The sequence below is a fragment of the Scatophagus argus genome, chromosome 10, assembly GCF_020382885.2.
Source record: "Scatophagus argus isolate fScaArg1 chromosome 10, fScaArg1.pri, whole genome shotgun sequence".
Taxonomy (NCBI): Eukaryota; Metazoa; Chordata; class Actinopteri; family Scatophagidae; genus Scatophagus; species Scatophagus argus.
Genome location: NC_058502.1, coordinates 9,826,443 through 9,848,978, shown reverse-complemented (window position 1 = coordinate 9,848,978; position 22,536 = coordinate 9,826,443). Strand labels below are relative to the sequence as shown.

The following is a 22,536-nucleotide window of genomic DNA, read 5'->3' as shown; positions in this document are numbered from 1 at the left end:
ACAGTGTTGAACCTGTTGTTCTGTAGAGCATTGTTGAATGAGGAAATTTCTCTTGCACTGTCTTACATCAGCTGGGGAATCAGATTAAGAAGAGCACTCCCAGGAAAATGAAACCAAACCTTTCAAAACTCAATTCTCTGACTCATGGCTCTATGACATATGATCCAACAGGCAAAACACAAGCTGACAACAGGAGGCAATTTTCTGTTTCATTTAAAAGATGACAAAACAGCTGCTGAAGAGATAATAAAAGTTTTTATTTGTGTACATCATGATGCACAAATTGGATCTGTACATAAATATTGCATTTCACCCAAATAATGATCAAAATACTACAATTTTGATTAAAAGGAAAACAGGCCTTAAATGTGATCTCAAAAAAGTAAAGATAAGTTGGTGGCAATAAGAAGATTGAAACTGTGAAAATGTGAACTGTAAAATCTGGAACTATTAGAAATCTATAAAATGCTTCTCCGATACATTAAAACAAACACCTGATTTAACTCTTAATAAAGGCTATAAAATATTTTGGTAGAAATGCAGTTTTAGTTTTCTTCTCTTTGAGTGCACACAAACTGTGTATTACAACAACAACATGGGTGCAACATAATGGGACATATGTTTCAGTTGTCCCCCCTATCACTGAAGTCAGTGGAACAACAACCTATGTATAAGTCACATCAACATGCTATAATAAGACAGATAACAAGGCCAGCAGCAGCCTCAATCAGAGTAGCATTTAACATTCATTTCCAAAGTCGTCTTCTAAATATCAAAAGCTGTTTCAAGGAGTAGCACCAACTTCGTTTAGATATAGTTGCAAAACTTTGGGGTGTAATGGAAAGCTACTCAAACAGTAGCTCCATCAGGCACTGTGTTAAACCCCTTCAAAGTTAGTGACATCAGTAACTTGAGTGGACAGATGACATCAAGTACCTCAAACATAATTGCTTCTGAACAAAGCTGCATCAGTAGGCAGCTTCACATACTGTAGAATCCATAATCAAACACATCTCTTTGGGAGAAACAATTCTTGTCTTTTTCTCCTTGCAACATCCCTCCCCTCCCCAAAGTCAGCAACAGAAACCTCCAAAGAAGTAGTTCTGTGAGAGTGGAATGCTGTCTACTACGATATCTAAAACTGACCTGAGTAACTAAAGCACTTGAAAGATAGGCAGCAAGACTATCGTCATCTCGCTGCACTATTGTGAGGCATTATTTGTGAACGAAAAAAATAAAATAAAATAAAATCACACAGACATATGTGACGTTACTAGGTGGTTGCCAGTGTGAGTTATTTTGGCAGACTGACATACAAACTGGGTCAGGTTCTGACTTTGCATACATCGTAATGCTCTCCTTCACCTCCATAAAGTGCCCTTGTCAGTAATATAGCTTGGAGATGGTTTAGCTTATATACACCTAACAAGCTGTGTCTGAGAATCACTAAAATACCTCACTGCTTTCACAAAAATCTCACATTAATCATTAGTGGTTACTAAGAAAAGAGTGTGATTTTACATTCAAATACAGTGAGCTCAGACGCTTGTCCTTATCAGTCAGGCACGAGGTTGGTGACACAGACAAGTTGATGTGGGGCGATGACAACAGTGACACTGGTGATAAAGGTTACACACTAATGTTCAAGCATCTCATACTAGCAACAATCAAGTAAATGAATATCTTCCAAAGACATATCAACACTGGGATTTACGTTTCAGTGCAAGTGTGTGTCTGCATCTTTTATTTTTTCCCAAAGTGTGTGTGTTAGGAGTGCATTTAGGTGTAAAATATGGAAGTAGCACTTCAATGTGGGTGCGAGAAAAGAATCTCCTAGTTGCCACTGACTTGTGCATTCCAACAATGTGTTCTTGGCAGTCAATATTACTTTGGTAGAGCTAAGAGAACATGTTAAAGAAGTGGCTGAGGGGATTCTCTTTTCAGTGGCACAAAAAAGCAATACTCTATACCTCACCACCAGAAAGCAAACTAAAATATCAGCAGTTATTTAAAAGGTTGACGAGGACAAACAAAAAGGTTGGTGAAAAACAAGGCTTTGGAAAAGGGCGATGAAACAATAAAATCCTGTGAAAGGGATTGACTGCACAGGTAACGGGGCACAGAGGCTTTTGGAGACAGCAGGATCTTGTTTTTAAAGCACCTTGTTTTCGGCTGGGACGGTGTTTCCTGTTGGAGCTCTCCAAAAAATTTTAGGCTTCATCATCCTCGCTTTGGGATGGCCGGTACTGGACGATGGGTTGCAATTTGGTGACGTGTCCGATACCTTTAGTCACACCCTGTCTGAAGAGCACCTTAGCTCCCACCTTTAGGTATTCCGGGTGCTTGATGAACTTGAAGAGAACCACTGCTTTTTCCCCAGTCCTCAGCTCCTCCTGTGGTACATCGATGCATCACAACAGCAGGAAGAAAGGAGAGACGGCATTACAAATAAACCAAATGTAAGACTGGTCGGACATCATCTGCTTAAGGTAACACACTGAGACATACTGTAACAAGCCCAGGTTCTAGAAGTAGAAGACAACATTCAGACAGAAGCGGCTGCAGGTCAGTGGACGAACTAACCTTGCCATACACAGCTTCCACAGTAGCGGTCTGTCTCACATTGCCAATGTGCACAGTAACTTGGAAGCCCTTGTGAAAAGTCTTGGCATGAAAGAGTAGCACAATCTCAGCCTCAAACATCCAGCATATGGTAGGATCCATCTCTGGACTAACCATCACCATGCCCTGTAAGTGAAAAATACATGAATGTCATACACAGATAGATTAGACAGACAAAAAGTTTTAGGGAAAGGGTGAGAGGCTGACAAATTTGGCATAAACATCAAGTTCCTGACCTTGCGCAGCAGTGACCGGTCAAAGTTGCCCAAGGCGAGTGTGGCAGCCTGACCTGCCCTGAGTACTCTGCACGCCGAGCGATTTCTTTGGATGCTCCCAATGGTCAACTTGTGGAAGTGGCCAGAGTCAGTGGGGCCTACCACAAGATGATCTCCCTCACGGCAAATACCACTGCATAGTCAGAGAGAAGAGTGGGTCAGTCCATGCTACACAAAAACAAAGAGGAATGGAAGAACATGAGTGTTGAACACACTGACCTGTACAGAGTACCCCCCACCACAGTCCCCACCTCTGGCACTGTGTAGATCTCATCCACCTGTAATGAGGCACACTGTGGTCAATCACATCAAAATCACGTGTATGTGATATACATGTGTTTATACTGTGCGCATGTGCCAGCTGACTGATTCATCTCAGACCTACCTGAAACTCAGTTAGCTGTTGCATAAGCTCCTCCTGCTCCTTGCTGTTGCTGAGAGGAGGGATGATGTTGAAGAAGACCTTAAGCAAGTCTAGACTCTCTCCAGACACGCTGGACAAGGTGAAGATGGGTGTGATACTGCCAGGGATAACACAATCACATAATCAGAAAACACAGACTGAAGCAACAGAAGCACACATATACCAACAAAACATTAAAAAGTAAATTTTAAATGGTGTACGCATTATTTATATGTAGTCGTTTCATACTTAGGTGAATGGGCGAACTGCTGTGCTGCTGTGACCGCATCATCTTTGCTGCCTATGACCATGGGCACCTTATTGCAGCCCGGCTGCTTCAGGACACGCTCCAACTGGCGCACAGTGCGCTCCACTGTAGCCCGCGTGCAGAGGTCCACCTTACTGATGACGATGAAGATGGGAACCTTCAGGGCCATGGCAAGTCCAAGATGCTCCCGTGTCGTTCCAGCTGGGAAAGAAAAAGGAAAAGGAGGAAGGGATTAAGTTATAGACTAAATCTACTCGTTCAGGTGGCCCTCTTGCTCTTGCTCCTAAGGAAATTCATATCCTTGAGGGAAAGGACTGCTGAGACCTTAGATAACACTGCTTATCTGAGGCACTGAGTCTGACGGTCAAGAGATCACGAGTACAAAGTGATAAGATGGGTAGAATTTACCATGACGTATGACTGTTATGCCATCTAAGCTAATAAACACAATAACGGTGTAGGAATATTTGACCATATATAGTAATGTTAGCATGATTAAGGTCTTGATTGTCTGTAAGCCCAAGACAAACTTTTTTAAACTTTAGAAGCAATAGTGGGCAGAAGAATCAAGAGGAATGCTGGGTGGATCTTGTTTCTTTTAAACAAAGCTGGCATGAGAGAGAAAGGGATATGTATAGCAGGTTATGTCTGAGTTTGGATATAGGTCTCAATTCCACCTGCGTCACTGAGGAGTTCAAGGATACTCACCCGTAACACATATTTAAAAAGACAGAGACACATAGACTCAAAATACACTGACCCCCTTGTCAGCTGAGCGGCAAGTTGTTTTGCTAGCGACGTGTTACTTTTAGTGTATCCAAGGTAAAGATGCATAGGAAAAAGCAAACTTCTTCATCCTATGTGAAGGTAATGAGTAAAGTGAACTTTCCAAAATATCTGGTAAAGCATCATGAAATTATATAAGATGACTCCTAAACACCCCTAAATGCCCCCCCCGTCATTGGCTTTTTGGTTTGGCACAGATACAACCTAAGACGAACCCTATGCATTACACAGATCAATTACACTGTTTCATAATTAAAGCTGCAGCTCTTCGGTTGCAGACACTGTGTCCTCTTTCTGCCTGTTGCATAGCTAAGGTGGCCCTCATTCTTGACCCCATTTCCCCAGCATACCCTATTTTAAAGCAGACACCCATACAAACACATCAACACCTACAGTGCAACAAGTACAGAAATTCAAGCATAAATACATTTGAATTAAAAATAATAATAATATATTTTTGTAGCTGGCTGTGAGCTTAAGTGCTAGCTTTTGAGTGTCGTCATCTACACCTTTATTGTCATTTGAAATAAAACAAAACAGATTTCTTAATAACCCTGTGTTTTTTACAGTTTCAAAAGCACAGTCTTTACACATGGTCACAAACAGAGTATTCTTATCTGGGGGTACATGCTGTCCCCGTCAAAGCCCCTCCTCCTCCCAGTCATCTGGGAGGCAGAGTTAACACAACCCAACATGTGTCAGGATGGCCGAGCGGTCTAAGGCGCTGCGTTCAGGTCGCAGTCTCCCCTGGAGGCGTGGGTTCGAATCCCACTTCTGACAGTAAGTCCTTTTTGACCAACAAATACTTAATAATCAAAGAGTGTTCTACTGTCAAGGCAAGAAAAACAAACACACGAAAAAGAAAAAAACAAAACAAACATGTCTTCCCAATTAAAGGCAATGAACTACAAAGGCTTTTCCGGCAACTTAAGTTTCAAATATGTATACAGTCTCACTTGCTGTTGTGCTGAAAGTACATAATGCTCTGCTACAGAATCAATCAATAAAACTAGTTTTTCAACTGTAATGTTAAGTAACAGTAAAGACCCAACAGAGTCCATATTACTAGTTTTTACTTTTATTTGAAAGTTCTTGCTAACAATAAAACCCCATTTGGATTTCTTTAAATAAATAAAAAAAATTAATGTTGTCAGAAGTGGGATTCGAACCCACGCCTCCAGAGGAGACTGCGACCTGAACGCAGCGCCTTAGACCGCTCGGCCATCCTGACATACAACATAACTGTCAACTTTACAACCAAGGGTGCAGTATTTTACCGAAGAATGAATGTGCTAAAGAATCATTCAGGAGAATATTCTGAGCTGTTGCCTGGTATAAGAGGAGCTCGTTTACCTTGTCAACTGCAGAAACAAATCAGTGTCTTGTGGCAAGAAACAACAACATTTTCATGTGAGGTGGTCAGTCTAAAGTCATCTATTTCTTTTAAATAATCTATGTATTTCATCACAAAAATGATGAGCAAAGTACTTGGGGTCTAACTTTTAAGTGTTATGAGCTACCTCCAATAGGTCAGAGGACTCTGACATGAATGGGTGGCATTTGAGATATTTTGGGACTAGTAATGTCAGGCAGACACGAGGAGTACAGCGATTGTGCAGGAATGGTGGTCGGTTGCATAAGCTCACATATCACATGTTTGCAAAGTGCTAAGCCACAGCTGGGAAACACTACAGTCTTGAGGTGTGGTATACACAAACATACTCTATCCGTCAGACTGGCCCTGCAAGTGTCTATTACCGGCCTGTGTCCCTGTGACAGATCTACTTTCAGCTTGACTTATCTGAATAGTAAAGTGACTGGTGACGTGCACACAGACAGACCCAAGTGCATTTTAAATCACTTACAATGATGCTCCAAGTTTAATTAAATTATCTAAAAGAATATGATGAATCAATTGACACTCACCAATGCCAGTATTTGCGCTGACGACCAGCATAGCGAAATCCGGGCAGTAACTGGTGAGGCCAAAGATGGTGGTCTTCAGGTACTTGTGGTGACCCGCCAGATCAATGAATGTGATCATTTTAGAGGCATTCTCACAAATCTCCTCGGCTGTCCGAGATTCGCTGTAATTCACAACCTGGGGAAAGTAGTAATAATAGAAACAGTCAGGCTAGATGTCAGTTCAATAAGATAATTTGCAGAAGCAGTAGTTTGATGAGTAATGCATGGCTATATTAATGTTACACTGAACTTTCTTTCCTCTTTATATCACTATAATCACAACGATATTGTTTTATCTGAACTATTTGAACAACTTAGTAAGGAAACCACATGATAACCATAATATAATGTATTTAACTTGTGGTACAATTTATGACAAATATGTAAATGATAATGGTACACATCGTTCATTCTTGGGTGCTGGTGTCTGGTACTTCTCACCTCTCCTTTACTATTGAAGCCAAGGATCTCAAAGCTGATGCTTGAAGTTCGTCCAGTCTGAATCTCATGCAAATGTCTGAAGAGGTTGAGCCTCGCTCTTCCCCGTCCATTGTCCAGCTCACCCTGTGTCAAAACACCCAAAAGAGTGGACTTGCCAGAGTCCACATTACCCAGCACAGCTACTCTGAGGTCCAAAAACTGCAGCAAAAACACAAAGAAGGGGCAGGGATTCAAAAGGATAAATTTATCAGCAACAATAAACAACAACCAATAAGCAGCATGCCGTTAGAGTAGCCCTACTAACCTGCTGGTCATCTGGCACCTTTCGAATGAGAACCTCAGCAATCTTATGAGGCACATCAGAGTCGTAGTCCACCTCTCGCTCTCTGAGAACAGTGATGTCAGCTCCAACTCTGACCGAAATAAGAAAAACAAATATGTAAATAAATAAAGTAGGGTATTTTAATCGTATAATTACAAAATGGTCATTTGTTATTTAAAAGATATTTATGCTAGTTAGAAAATGCCTTTGTTTATAATTGTACAATTTTATTTACCAGTTGCTTGGTTAGGGTTTTAACTTCATGGCAAACAGTGAATACACTATGGTTTGAATAAAAAGTGAATTAGGTAATGACTTACTTCTCAGCAAGTTTGTGAAGCGTTTTCAGTGACGCCCTCATATCTTCCTCTGACAGTCCCACCAGCATGCCATTATCCTCAACACCTATTTGATAGACAGCTTCGCCTCGGCCCTCCTGCAGTCGCCATTTCATTTGTGTTGCCAGGTGTTCGAAGCGGTATTGCGTGGGGTTCACCAGCTTCAGCTACACAAAGGAAAGACTCTAAATCAGGGCTGAACTTAAACCTAGACTGTGGAAAGTCAAACAGGTCCACTCAGTGATTTAACAATTCAAATTGATATTACAAATTACTTTGGGGATGAGGCAATCAAAATCTGAAATAAAGTCTGTGTTGATGTGGTGGGGAAGGCAGCTGTCCAGATACTAAAAATGCTCTTGCTAATCCACTGAGGTGTTAGTTTGCCATGGCAGACTGTATGATGCAGCTAGCTCACTTTGAAGGAAATATTTTGAACGCAACACAGCATGACAGCCCATTTGCTTACCTTGTACTCTATATTTCCCTCTTCAGCCTAAGAGACAGGAAGAGAAACAAAAAGAGACGGACAGAGACAGAACAAGAACAACAGCTGTCACGACTGTAGAGAAGTGAGACAAACAGGCTATTGATTTGTTAAAAAACACAATGAAAAACCTATTTGACTGAATGAGCTGTCAGTGCACTAACTGTGAATAGGCAGTCAACGAGAGCTAAACAAACTAACTGCTTAGCCAGACTTAATATACAGATACTTAATGAATTACTAGACAAAAGACACAAATGTATAAAAAGTGAAGGAAGATTAGAGGTTAACCGGTCAACATCCCTACATGTGGGACAAATATCTGAAATGCGCACTAGGAATTATGATCAGTGCAGAGCAGTGGAGTTGGATCCATGCTGGGGTTCAGCTGTAACAACAACTGAAACCATGGAATATGTTGAGACTTGCCCCATTGAGAGTTTATGACCATGGCAACTAGTCACAAACATCAACTTGCTAAGTAACTAAAAACTAATGATTAAAGTAATATTTCGTTACTGTGTAGTGCTTGGCTGAGTGAATGTCAGGGACTATAATAGTAACATTAGCTAGATATAGTTCGAGTGCACACCCGCCCCCTGTTAGATATTTACAAACACAGCTGTTCCTCTTCTGCTAGCTAGCTAGCTAAATGCTAGCCGGCTAAAGGAAGTGATTTTCATTAAAAACGCATTTGGCTTAGAGCTGTTGAACCAATGTGGCGAAATGTAAGGTAACGTTAGAATATTAATTTTAGATTGCTACTATAGTGTTAGCCGGGTACAACAATCCCATTCATTTTCCTTAAGGTTACCGACTATCTACGTGTCACTGCGGGTTCAAAGACACGTCCGGGCAGAATGGCTAACTGGTGTGAGAAACAAAAATGCACGGTTATTGGTGTTACACATCACAGCATGCACATAAACCCCATTACAGTTGTGATCAGCAGACTTTAATGTGGGTAGTACACAGCGCTAGCTTTATTAGTTAAGACAGAGGTAATTTCGGGCTTACCTCTGGAGGTAGATACGGGGTGTTATTACTTGGTTTGAAGTTGCGAGAAAATCGAGCCTTGGATTTCTTGTTGTTCTTAACACAAGCTTTTTTAGGGGCTACCCCAAAGCCATTTCCCGGTTTGACGTTGGACGCACCACCCTGAGATCCAGAGCCATGTCCATTTCCTGAGCAAAATAACTCAGATACCCGCGCATCCATCAGCTACTTTGGGACCTAACTTAAGTTGACTTGTCAGCGTACCACTACCTGGATAAATACAACGCTATACTATTAAATAGATCTTGACCCCGACATGCAGGTGTTTGTACTTGACTGGTCCTAGCCTGCTAATGGTAGCTTACAGCCCCCAAAATAAAAACAAAGGCACCGACCACCCCCACACTCTTCAAACCGAACAATAACAACACAGTTCGAGCTCGTCCTTTAGAGTTTACAGTGGGCGTACGTCACAGTCATGAACGTCAAGAGGTGTACTGGTATTCCACACATGGACAGCGCGAGCGAGTGGTTCCTGACTTGTGCAAGTGTATATGTCATTTAAACCCCGCCCGCCTCGCTACCTCGGTTCTAAGAGCATGCGCACGCAGGCGCACAACGTTTTGCAGAGCTTTTGCATCAGACGAAAAAGGAAACAATTACACTTGTTTACAGATACATCAGAGAGCTTGTAAATATGATGAAACAGGGTCGACAATGTCATCAACTTAGACATAAAGATTGTTGCATTGAATTTGATCATACGTTGGCATTTGTTGTTGTGTATTCATATTCAAGAATGACATGGTGAGACGCATAAAAAAACAGAAACGGAAAACCATAATGCAACCAACGACAAGTAATACACATGGTTGCATTCACTATTTTACAATTGTATTTTGTACTTTACAATTGTAAAGCTTAACACTGGTGAATACCACATAACACTCTGTCATGCAGCATTACAGTACTGTGATATGAAATTGTTTTTTTTTTCCCCTGGCAAAAGCATACAAATAAACAAACAGAAAGATTCTTGAGAAGCGCAAATTTTTGAGCATTGCTCGCGGACAAGAGTGCCATCAGGTGTTTGGTTGAAAACATGACACCTCCATGTACTTGAAGCTCCACGGACCTCAGATGTTACTAATTCAGAGGAAGTTAAGAATGACAAGTATGTTAGACGGACCAGCTGTTGCCAGCAAGCTCCATTATATTACATGTGCTCCAGGTGTTGCAATTACTTACATAGGTAACTAGAAGTAATATAATTCTTAAGCTGTTGAGGTTCAAGTAGTGTATTTATTACATTCAGCTCACTAGACCTGAGTGAATTTATTTTTGACTCTTTATTTTCCAATTGACTTTTTCTTTTCCATGCAGCAATTAAATTTGACCTGTATTTCACTGCTTCTCAGACACACACAAAAAAACATTTTACAATCAGAGCTGAATGGAAATTAGACAAAGAGCTAACCTGGCTAAACATTTTCTAAATTTTAAATCAGTTGTTCTTTTACTCAGGATTATCTTTTCGCACTTACACAAAATACCTTAAAAGTTATTAGAAGTTTTTCACACAAGATTTTAGTTTGATCAAAAATATGGCACTTAGTGAAAGACCTGTTGGAATTTAACACATGAACAACTTTTTTTTTGTTTGTTTTTTTGGGTTTTTTTTTTAACACAGGTAAAAACACAAAGTTGGCATGAATTGTGTGTGCTCGTTCCTGCAAGGAGACTGAGATTTGAGAAAAGTCAGCCAACTCCCCTGTGGGAAAATGAATAGTTCTAGGGAGTGTGGCATTTCTGAAACTCAACACTGATTGGTCGGACAACCTCTGATGCAGGGGTTCAGCCCATTCAGTCCTGGCTGAGAGAAGTGTTTTGGGATTTTTATAGGCTTATGTTCCTTCAAACATTCACATTCACACCCGCACATCCAAACAACCAGCTCCCTTGGTTCTGCTTTTTCGGTCAGTATGAAGTACCCAGTGGCGATTCTTCTCTGTGTGGGACTACTGCACCAGACTGTGAGGGCTGTCATCATGGATAAACTAGCAGACAACAAGATTTGTGGAGATTCAGAATGCTCATGTAAGTCAGAGCATTAAAGAGAAGAGGTGTGACGTGGTGTATCCTGAAAAATATTACGTATTCTAATCATTCAGTTGAATGCATGTGTTTAATAGGTTTTTGAAATCGGCAGACTTTTCTTATATATTTTCTCTTCTTTGTTTGTTTTCTGTGCTTCATTAGATGTTCTCTCTATGGCCACGGCCTTGGATGACTTCATATCTCCTGACTGTAGATTCATCAACATCAAGAAGGGTCAGATGGTTTATGTGTATTCTAAACTTGCACCAGAGGAGGGCGCCGGAGTCTTCTGGTCTGGAAGCGTATGTGCATACTTATTACAATTACTTACAGAAGGCAAAACTGTGGCAAACAAATGTGAACTTTCTCACCTTTCTGAGCAAAATGTGAAGAATGTCATTAGGTTTGCAGTGCATTGCATTTGAAATTTAAATGACATCAAAATTGGTGCCGATGGTTAAATGCCTACAGCATATCTAATGTTGTGTATGGTAATTTATTAGAGAGGCCATGTTGTTTTCACTGGCAGGTTTACAGTGAACGGTATGTGGACCAGATGGGCATCATCGGATACTTTCCTGCAACTGTCGTGAAGGAGACATATAAGTTTGTGCAAGACACAGTTAAGATCCCCACAACTGTGAGTATTTACCTCTTTTCTGACCATCTGAAATAAACAGCAAAATGTGGCGGTCAACATTCATTTTCTTATTTAATTTTGTCTTTTGCAGGAAATGGATTTCTATTGTGATTAAGGAAGACAGACTGAAGGCTCTCTCTGCTCAAGTCTTTACTCACTCTGATTTTTATAAAGGAGAGTTGACAGTTTTTCTCTCAAGCCATTGTGTCTGACTATATGCCATTACACCCTGTGATATTGTCTCTATAGCAGAATGAAACCCAGACACTCAGTTCTCCATCGCCCACAGTCTGACACCCCTGCTGTCGGGTCAGCTAGTCCTTTCTCTCTTGCTTGATCTTGACAAGATGCATTGTTCAATAAAGCAGTTTTCATGTCTATTCAAAATGTTGATTATTTGAAAAGATAAGAATTTGTTGTCTAGATTGCTACTTTGGTTCTTCAGAATTAGTGAATTTTATTGTAAATTTCTGCTGGCACAAGTAACTGGATACAAGGTTGGGAACCGCTTTATTAAATGACTCTCATTAATAATATTCTCATTCTCGTTAATAAACATAAAAAAAGATATTTAAATTTAACTATCAACATCACATGTATGCATACTATTACATATAATACTGCATGACCAATGACAACTGTTCCCTGTTGATGAACTCTGTGTTTGACCACACAGTGACAAGTGACAGTGACTGGTCAGCTTTGCTGAAAGCCCTTTCTGACGTTGCTTTGAAATATATCACAGTGCCCCACGTCACATCTCTATAAAAACAGCTCACAAAGGCTGCTTACTGCCACTTAAGATTAATTTGACCTTTGTAACTTTGCCTGTAATAAAGTCATTTTATTTTTCTTTTAAGTGTTATTACATCACCTTGTACCCACAATTAGTCTAAATCCTGTCTAGCTTGTCTAATGGTTGGGGTTATGGTTAACCCCTGTCTGTCTGTTTCTTAAATTCCCTTCGCACCTCACACAACTTCCAGCAAGATACCGTGATTAAACATCGAGACTTAAAGTCACAGTTAAGACTCTTTCTAAGGGATGATTCGAATCTCTTTTTAATTGGTTTTGAATCATCAGTATCTCTGTTCAATGCATCATAGCACCCATCCAGATATAGTACTGAATGACTGAATGAAACATCTCAATCAAATATTCTCCATTTACAAAGGCGGATTGTCAGAATCAAAGAAAGAAAGCCTCAGTGATTTGGTCAGTGTTGTTCAGTTGCCAGTTAATGTCTCTAACATCTGAGGAAGTCTCTTACTGCCGCATGCATTGATTTGTGAAGCCACTACAAACAGGTCATTTTCATTAGTTTATTTCTGCCTGACCTGAGGCATTCTTAGAAATGCAGGCATACGAGGTTAGGGAATAGGGCTGTCACACATTACAATCAATCTCCGTTCCCTTTCCTAGCCCAGATCAATACAAACCTGTTTCAAACGGGCACATCTACCACAAAATGTCACTCAGCAAAAACATACCTCGGGCATGTCTGAGGGGTTTTGTCATAGCGGCGACAATTTCACAAAAGAAAAAGAGTCTGAAATATTTCCTGGAGCAGTTTTGAATATAATCTCAGTTGAGGAAAATAGCATCCTTCTATGTATGTGGTCATATTTGAGTGAAATTGCCATCATTACGCAGTATGTACAGTGAAAGTGGATGCTGTATCCAGTAGTTATTACTGCCAATTGTCACAAAGAGGTCAGAAGCTCAGCATCTTTTCAGGTGAATGTCCTTTGTATTTGTATTTGTGCGTGTGTGTACATGTAGGCCTTTGCAAATCACAGCAAGTCACTCCTGTCTAAAGTCACTCTTCCATCAGACAGCTATAGTTTTAGGGTGTTACCATGGTGACAGGCAGGGATACTGTGACAGATGAGATTGATGCATGTGCATGCTTTTGTGTCTCCTGCGTGTGAGCTTAAAGGAGCAGCTGCCAAACGCAGGCTACAGTAGATACGCTTTTTCCCATCTGGTGTCACACCCACACGTTTACGCCCATCAGCAGCACAGCACCCTGTAGAGCTGAGAAATCAACCGCTTCAGGTCAGGTTAGCATCTGAGTGTGACATTTTACAGCAGGGAAACAGGAGTTTTTCTTTGTTTTTACATCCCAAAAACTCATGTCTGGAAATCTCTGTGTGATTGAACAAGTCATGATGCTGTGAAACAAATGTGCTCTGACAAAGAGATTTCAATTTTCAAGGCCCAATCATTTTTTTTTAATGAATAGTTCCTGGATACACATTACAAAGTGCTCCAGAGCACTGTACTGGTAGAATGGTTTGTCAAGCTCTAAAAAAGAACCTTGGATTGAAGTGGAAATGGAAAAAAAAGATTGAGGTTAGAAGAACATTTGACAGGCAAACAGACTGGCCTTCAAACAGTGGATGACTCAAGGTGAATGTTTTTTTGATGAAACTTCATTTCCTGTCCTCTAAAGCACTCTGTGCTTTATGTATGCATATATGTACTCATGACGTGAGGAGAACACTGCCTGTAGTGACTGAATTAATTAGATGCGTCTTCTAGGTGCTTGAATGATAGGGTTTGTCGTCACAGATTTCCCTCAAGAGTGTCAGAAAATGCCGGCTCACTGCTTGTTTGCACTAAACCAATCAGTCAGTCAGCACAAATCAATCACTGCTAAGGCCTCAGGATCAGAGGTGTCCTTCTCACTTGATTAATATCCTTCAGATTCAAAAATGCATCTGTCAGTCTAGTTTTCTGTCAAGAACGTGTCACCACCAGCTGGCCACATCATGTGTGTTGCTGCCATACTTCAAGGATAAAGTGACAATAGAAGTGTTCAATTGAGAATAAAGTGCAGCCTCAACAATATTTGCTTTCTTTCAGTATTTATCTGTCTTACTGTTTTGTTCTCTCCCCCCTCACTGTGTGACTGTGTTATATCTCTGACTCATGTAATTGCACAAGCTAGTGTAATTCCACCCATTTTCTCTGTCACACAACTACACAAAGAAACCATTGATTTCATTTCTTGTGTGTTCAACCCTCCACACGACACAGGACTCATATCTACTGCTCGATTCTGGTGAAGAGGAAGAAAGAGAAGGCATATGAACCTATGTTTTTGGAGTGAATAAACAATTGTTAAATGGTAAAATAAGTTAATCTTCACAGAGAGTCCATTTGTTCATTGTACAATCACCTCTTCAGGAAATCAATGTACTTATACACTCCACTAATGGACAGTGTTAATGTGTGTTTGTGTGCGTCTGTGTGTATGTGTGTGTGTGTGGAGGAGGATTGGCTCAACGGGCATGAAGGAGAGAGACTGTGTGAAACAGTTAGCCTTTTCCAGATTGTAAGTGAGTGAAGTATTGATGATTTTCATTTTGTTCCACTTTTCCTCCTCATTGCAAAGGTCACCTACATTTCTGTCACACCTGAATAAACCCCTTTCTGCAAGACAACCCTCTCCTCGCCTTCCCCATCCATGGAAACCAACTTCCTTCCATAATCTTTTTCCCTTTGTTTTGCCAATCGCTGTGGTTACCAAAAATATTCAGGGAAACGTTACTCTCACTCACTCGCTCTGTGTGTGTGTGTGTGTGTGTGTGTGTGAGAGAGAGAGAGATACAGAGAGAGAGAGAGAGAGAGACAATGGGTGTGAATGTTTGGGTTAGCAGTGAGTCAGAAGACCTTCAATTATGATCTAAGACATGATTTATATAAAGCGTCTAACCAAAACTCTGACAGGCTACTGAAGTTCTTTCAGGTCAAAAGGTCATAAAGCTAAAAGAAAAAGGCAGGAAATGAATGATACCGTAAGGAAATTAGGTGCAGCCATCAGCTTGTCATTTTTAACAAATAGAAAAGGCAAGAGACCTCATTCTGAGTTTGACACAATAGTTACAGACATATTAAATGATAAAAGCATAATTAAAGGACCAACTCTAATGATAAAATGGCAGCGACTGTTGTCTCTAGGTGTAGAGAAATCAGCCAGTCATCAGTGGATTACATATTTTCTATCAGTCAGACTCCTTCCATGGGTGATTTGATTTTTTGTGTTCTCACGAGCACATATTTCACCTTGTTGCTCGATAAATGGCACCCTTATAAATGTTGATCATGTAAGATCAAATATCTGGATTTAAGATTTTTTTTAAAAAAATGTTGATATGATGTGTAACAGATGCAGTCCGCCTTGAAATAATTAGATGTATATATTATCAGATTTCTAACACAGTGAAGCATAATGGATACATCTGAGTAAGCACTCCAAATGGTGCAGTTTCAAGCACTCATAAAAGTGTTAGGGTGTTTGATGGAAAAACTTGATAGAAAATTGAAAATCAACTTTTAGTTGCATGAGGTCACAGATACATCACTGTCTTGCCTGGTAACATAAATAATGCATGTGTTTAGGTAAGACATGGCTGGAGGTCTGCTGTCTGCTTTGTTTGATGCTTACATGTCACGACGTTATACCTCAAAAAGAAAAACACTTGAAGTCCCAGTGGAGGCATGCTTTTCAGCTGCATTATATCAGCATGACTCTAATGAAATGATCTCTTTGTTTTCTTTCAGTATACAAATTCTGCAGAAGTTATTTAGCTTCTCTCAGTAGATGCTTTAGTCCTCTCTCAGTGTCAAAGCATGCTGTATGGGCTATTAGTCATACCGAATGACTGTTCTCTTGTATATAACCAAAAGGTGGGCTTCATTTTGTTCTGAGGAATCTAAATATGACGGGCCAGCAGATTATTTGGGGGAAAGAGGAATAACAGATTATCATTCCCTCTAGTCCTTAGAGAGTCTTGGAAAATCTTCCTCAGAAATCTTCTACATCCTGTCTTCCAGTGTTTTTTGCAGAGGGTTTTTTTTGCACAAATCTCCAAGCTATGAATAGACTGAGTGTTTGTCATGACAACCAATTACCCATTACAAAAGCAGTGAGGTTAAGTAAGGCAATTAAGTGCTGAAAAAAAAAACTGTGTGTTGCAGGATTTCTGTGTGTTTCCACTCACATACGTATGCGGGCGAACACATAGCAAAATGTTCCTGTGAGGAGTTTTATAAAAGAACATTTTCTGTGTTGTGCTTCCTGTCCATGCCTTCTGGATAAAACAAACTGCTGATGATACCAATCTTGCATTTATGTGCATTGGTTTTGTGACTTTGGCAGCACCAACCATACACCCATGTTGTTTAGTGAAATAAAAAGCAACATAATTTAAATTGTTGAAAAAATATTTTATATCGAATTGGCTTTATTTTGCAGAAATGGGAAGAACTGCCTTAAATGGCTCATTTCAAGCTCAATAAATAATATTCACTGAATACTGATTTAATAACAATAAACTTTATATCTGCTCTGCTGTTATTAAGAATAGCAACTTTATTGAATTATTATTACTCAATTATTATTCATATTATCCTTCCAGCATAGCAGCACTCATTTTCAGTGTCAAATTTTGATGTGCCACCATACTGCATATGGCCGTGCGTGCTTCGTCTATTAGGTTTAGTCCCTCTTCTTTAAAGTTCCATATCTCAGTCTTGCAGCCACCCAAAGCTTGTAGCCAGAGAGTGACATGACCGACGGTGATATAAAAAATTGCTGTAATAGAACTTCTCATTATGGAAAAAATGGTCATGTATCACTCATTTGCTAAATGTCAAATCTTGGCAAACTGTGGTACGAACAGAGCATGCACACACATACATTAGAGGAATTACTGCATGTGGTCAGGTGTTATCTACATCACCGCATGTAGATTAACCTGAGAATGACAAATGAGCATCAGAATACAGTATGGCATAAAATTACATCCTATTTTGTACAAATCACCTGCCTTTGAGCCGTAACAGGTGAGCAGGCTGTCCTGGAGTACATGTTCTTGCTCTAAAGAGGCTGTGGGCAGTTTATAGACGAGCCAGGTTTGTTAAGCCTAATGGTCCTTGTATTGATTGGTTGGGGTATCCTCACAAATTGCAGAGGCAGAATGAACAATGAGATTCTCAATGAGGATCTCTAAATGCATTTCAGCTTGTAGTTTTATTGACCCTCCAGGAGCGGCCAGTGCAGGGTTTATTTACACAATTTGCTCCGCTGCCTGTTTTTACAATGGCATGATGAACCTGTGAGGGTGTTGAAGCAAGTATTGCAAGACACTGCAAGGTTGACTGGTTATAATGAAGTGAACAGCTTTTAATCATGTCTAATACAACTTGGCTAGGGTTGAAAACAGTGAAACTATATGCAAATGAATTAGCTTTCCTCAAATAAATGGAGCTACACGGAATAAATTAATCAGGACAGGACAGAACTGCTAATTAGCTTTACTGGCTTCACAGTCAGTAGGCAGAATGGCAGGCTTATCACTTAGCTGCTGTCAAGTCGGGCAACTACTGAGAAAGGAAGAGACTGTGGCCATCGTTAATCCAGGACTGGATCAAGCTCTGCAGGTTCTCACATCTGTGTTAAGACTCTGATGAAAGGTGTCAAACTCCCATGTTTCCATGAGAGTCCAAGCTGGAGCTTGTGTGCACACTGTTAATGTACGAAGGACATAATCAGAAAGAGAGCCACGTGGAATAACAGGCTCATGCGCATGCATAATGCACATGCACAAGTACAATAGATTGCTTTTTTAACAAAGCATTTCTCCGTATCCATTGTCACCTTTGTTCACAGTAACTGATGCTTAAATGTCAAGTGATTGCGTTAAAGACTTTGTGTTTAGATTCATGGACATGTTTACTCATTATCACCCTGTTCCTCAGAAAATACTCTTTCATTCATTCGTTCCTGGCTGTCTGTTTGTGTTATTAAATTATAATGGTGGAACTTTGAGGATTGCTGAGTGGCTAAAGCATATGGTAGGTCACTAATTGTTTGTGGCACAGTCCTGTTTACCCTGTGCCCTTTGTGGCCTATGAAAAATATCCATTGTTTGCTTTCTTAATGGACTATGCTCTTTGGCTGCCGGCATATAGGACAGGACTGGAAAGATGCTTGGAAACCTCTGAGATACCATTACCATTAGCTCTAATGTCCTTTTAAAATGGAAAGAGCATCAGAGCCCACACACAGAGACTGCTGTGAATGCTGTTTATGCTGTTTGCATGTCACAGTCCCAGTGCCATCATATCCTGCCAAGGTCACTTGGCCTGCCTCCTGTTTGTAGGTACAGGCACTTTAGCAAAACAGGCACATATCTGAAGCTGATGAGCTGAAGTTGAGCATTTAACTCTTTCTGACATATGTAGTCCTGGTGTAGATTTTTGCCAAAAAGGAAAATCAATCAAGGATGACCCCTACAATGCGTCCAGTTTTGCTGCGCATGTATGTCCAGATTGAGGACATCAAGTTCAACAGCGTCTGTGACGGTGACCTTAGTTACATGGTGATTATTTCCCATTGTGCCTTAAAGGTCAGGCTGTCTCATCAGACTCTTAAAGAGGCATGCAGTTTTAAACAGTGCATCGTCAAACGTCACAGCCCCACTGAAACTAATAGTAGCTCAGACATCAGACTGGAGGTGGCTGACTTTGCTGAAGACTTAATGAGCATATGAAATGGAAAGGTTGGCAGTGATGTGAGTAGGACTAGGTCCAGCTCAGGAGGCTTGATTAGAAAAATTAACATCAGTGGCAAATGTGTTTGAGGTATTTGATTCTGGAATGGTGGAAGGGGGCACACGATACACTTAGCAATGGCAATTAAACCACTGCAGTCATACACCAACATGATTTTGAAACACATGCTGGGTGTAAATGCTTGCCTCAGAGATGAGAACTGCTCATCCACAAACTTGCTGTAAACTCTAAAGCATCCTCTCCTATCATTTAGCTGATCACTGTTGCGCTTTTGACAAATCATCCCATTATGTGACACAGAGTGGTAGCTGCTAGTAAATGGGTTCTGCTCAAAATAAAATCCAGACAATGTGGTACTTTGCCACCTAAAACTCAAGATCAAAACAATGTTTTTGCCAATGTGATGATGTTTCAGGAACAGCAAACTTACTGCAGCTTGGGTTATTGCTTTGACAAGTTTCGATAGCAGCAAACAGGGAAACCAGAGACCTTTTGAATGAAGATACTCTACACCATATGTAGACAAAGAAAAGTGCAAAACGATAGGATCCAGTTCAGAAGTCCCTGTAATTTCAGAGTCACAAATTCAATAAAACTTTCTGTAATGAGCACAACCAACAAGAAAACAGCATAATTTTGAAATATCTCTTTAGATCCACATGTTAGAATACAGATAGGCTATTATTTTCTGTTGCTCCCTTCAATGTCAGAATGAGAAATTGGTAATTAATCAAATCAGACTGAAAGTTTTTTCTTCCTTTCTCTCGCACTGAAAGTGATTCATCTCTGACGTTAATATGCATGTCCTTTTATTCCCTCCTAGGTGGTGCATTCATTAGGCAGCACAGAATACTCACCTCGAAATAAGTAATACACACAGGGAAATAATTATTGTGATTATGCATAATCTTTGCCTGCACAGTTGTTTTTCTTTTCCAATTAAAGCAAATTTATATTCGGAATATGCTTTGAATAACAAAGCAGGTGGTACCTTTCCTCTCACTGCACTTCCACTGCTGTTTGCAAGGAAAACGGTGAGAGAACTGAACTGCTACAGGCTGCAAGGGCAGATTGTTTTTCCAAGAGACCATTAATAATATGACACTTTCCCCCATATTGATGTTAAGCTTTGGCACAACCTCGGGTTTATGTGTCATTTGTAAGGAGATTTACAGAAAGAACTGAGCAGAAAGAATACACGTTTTTCACTTCAGGAAAGGAAAACAATTGCATTGTTTATCTTTCCAGTTGTTGAATAAAACATCACACAGATGGTAGGATAACATTATGATGGTTTGTATGTTTATTCACTTTTCACTCACTATTCACTATTTCAGAATATACATTATCACGGTATTTGTAGATTATTTTGTGAAAGAAATGTTTTCGGCAGCCAAGACAAGTCTGATTCCACATAATGTAGGCTCTGAAAATGAGCTGTAATCAATATTTTCGCATTAAAAGTATCAGGTTGGTGGTATTTCACAAGCATTTTTGTTATATTTGTGAAAATCTCTTATAATAACAATAATCTTATAATCTCTCATCCAAACAGAAGTCAATAAATCAAATGCTCACTGCACATTCACACCAGTGGACAGCAACTGTCGGGCTGGCTAGCCTTTTCACTTCGAGTTATGTCCATGACGGCTATTTTGATTGTATGATTGTGTCATTTATCAGAGTTGTTTATTTTGGTGTTTATTAGACCCAATAAAGCTAAAAGATCATGTTGAATCTTGCTGTTCATACAAATCTCACAGTAAACATTTAGTTAGCAACTGCTAAATGCTTCATTAGCATTTAGCAGTTGCGAGTATTCCATCAGGAATTGAATATGGAACTTACATTTGCCAAGTGGTCAGAAACATGATTAAAAATTAATGATGATGTTGTTGTATTTGCTGGATGTGTCTATAGTTAACTGTAATCTACCATATTAACCGAAAAGGTCACAGTGTGTCGGTTTCGTGTTTACAGCTTGTTTCTGCTGCCCCCAAGTGGCCAAAAAAATAGCATATGACAATAAACAAACCCTGGAAAGATGATCAGTTAAAAAGCACGTTTATTGAGAACATTGGACATTTTCACTGTACCAGACTGCCGGAGTTGACAGACTTTCTGAATTATAGTTCTTTACAGTTATTATGCTTGACGTTAGCTCAAGGCAAAGCACGAACACAAGCAGGAATATCAATGGTGTCCATACTAGTTAGCACCCTGCAGAGAGAAAAATCAAAACATCACAGTGTAGTACTGGACCTCACAAATGAAAGCCGTGTGTTGTGGGAACCTGAATAACCTGTTCCCCACATGGCGGTCATGGCGGCGGGGAGGGGGCTCTTACAAGCCTACATGACAATTTTAAGAGATGAAGGGGAGAGGAAATGTAAAATGATATACTTATTTGTAGAAGGAGAAAAAGAGAGAGAGGGTAGAGTGTTATAAGACGTGAGGAAGGAACGAAGAGGGAGAGTGATGAGTTCAGTTAAATTGTCCTTTGTGCTGACTTGTTTCCACCTGAGTTGGCCTTGCTGTCTGCCACGCCTCACAGCACATCAAGCCCAGCATAACGCGGTGATGTCCCTCTGCTCCCTGCTATCCGTCTATCCAGTTGGCCTGATGGAAGTAATAGATCTGTACAACACAGTGTTACACCTCAGTCTGCTTGTAGAGTAGCTGCAATTAAATCCTACTTCCACAGGAAATTAATACGTCATAGATGGGCAACTCTTGAATATCAGAACCAGGAGACATTGTCTACAAACGTATACTGTCCGTTCGGTATGTGATAAATTATGCAGAGGGAGGTTGTATTGATTAGGTTCCCACTACTGGAGAATGTAACTGAATAAAGATTTATTTAACTGTCTGTCTGTGTGTCTCATTTCTCGTGTCACGATCGCAGTTGAAGCCATATTGAACGATCTAAAGTATGCCACACTGGGGTAATAACATATCATCACTTGTCAACCCTCTGCCACTGTGAAGGCCGCCGTTGTCTGTGGGTTTTGATATTCGTTTTACCTGTGAAGGCTGTCATCTTATCTCACAGAAGCAGAGGCAGGCAGCAGCTTCCTATGATACAGAGAGAGTGAAACAGAGAGACTCAGAGGAAGAGATAGCATGAGAGAGTGAATGAAACCATTAGAAGCACAGCTCCTGACACTATCCGCACTGCAATCAATTTGGATATAGTACCCACAATCCCCCACTCACTTGGAGACATCCCGTCCCACAGCACCGGCTGGCACTGATGGAGCAGTAATGACATCTCAACTAAAGGAAGGATAAGAAAGGCCTTTTGCTTTT

The 22,536-nt window shown here is 40.3% G+C and overlaps 2 protein-coding genes and 2 non-coding genes across 4 annotated transcripts; 2 read left to right on the top strand and 2 right to left on the bottom strand.

The window, feature by feature from the left end:
* Positions 1-236: 236 nt before the first annotated feature.
* Positions 237-9,414, bottom strand: gtpbp2a (GTP binding protein 2a). Its single transcript, XM_046401461.1, has 12 exons — positions 8,925-9,414; positions 7,890-7,916; positions 7,403-7,587; positions 7,065-7,173; positions 6,761-6,958; positions 6,281-6,455; positions 3,550-3,769; positions 3,283-3,418; positions 3,117-3,175; positions 2,859-3,030; positions 2,584-2,748; positions 237-2,393 (listed from the first exon to the last, which is right to left on the bottom strand). The coding sequence occupies exons 1-12, from the start codon at positions 9,123-9,125 to the stop codon at positions 2,211-2,213; spliced, it is 1,830 nt and encodes a 609-aa protein (XP_046257417.1). The 5' UTR covers positions 9,126-9,414; the 3' UTR covers positions 237-2,210.
* On the top strand, positions 5,052-5,134 carry trnal-cag. The gene has a single exon. It is a non-coding gene; the product is annotated as a tRNA-Leu (tRNA).
* Positions 5,503-5,585, bottom strand: trnal-cag. Its single transcript has one exon. It is a non-coding gene; the product is annotated as a tRNA-Leu (tRNA).
* A 1,369-nt stretch (positions 9,415-10,783) lies between the features above and the next one.
* LOC124066037 (otoraplin-like) lies at positions 10,784-12,174 on the top strand. The gene is made up of 4 exons (XM_046402092.1): positions 10,784-11,000; positions 11,163-11,302; positions 11,530-11,640; positions 11,732-12,174. Exons 1-4 carry the CDS (start codon positions 10,886-10,888, stop codon positions 11,753-11,755), a joined length of 390 nt encoding a protein of 129 aa, XP_046258048.1. The 5' UTR covers positions 10,784-10,885; the 3' UTR covers positions 11,756-12,174.
* Positions 12,175-22,536: the final 10,362 nt, after the last annotated feature.

Coding starts and splice junctions, on each gene's coding strand:
- gtpbp2a (XM_046401461.1), bottom strand. CDS start 9,125: ATGGATGCGCGGGTATCTGAGTTATTTTGCTCAGGAAATGGACATGGC. Junction 7,174..7,402: donor CTTCACAAACTTGCTGAGAA/GTAAGTCATTAC, acceptor TATTTCGGTCAG/AGTTGGAGCTGACATCACTG. Junction 6,456..6,760: donor GCTTCAATAGTAAAGGAGAG/GTGAGAAGTACC, acceptor TACTTTCCCCAG/GTTGTGAATTACAGCGAATC.
- LOC124066037 (XM_046402092.1), top strand. CDS start 10,886: ATGAAGTACCCAGTGGCGATTCTTCTCTGTGTGGGACTACTGCACCAG. Junction 11,303..11,529: donor GAGTCTTCTGGTCTGGAAGC/GTATGTGCATAC, acceptor TTTCACTGGCAG/GTTTACAGTGAACGGTATGT. Junction 11,641..11,731: donor CAGTTAAGATCCCCACAACT/GTGAGTATTTAC, acceptor TGTCTTTTGCAG/GAAATGGATTTCTATTGTGA.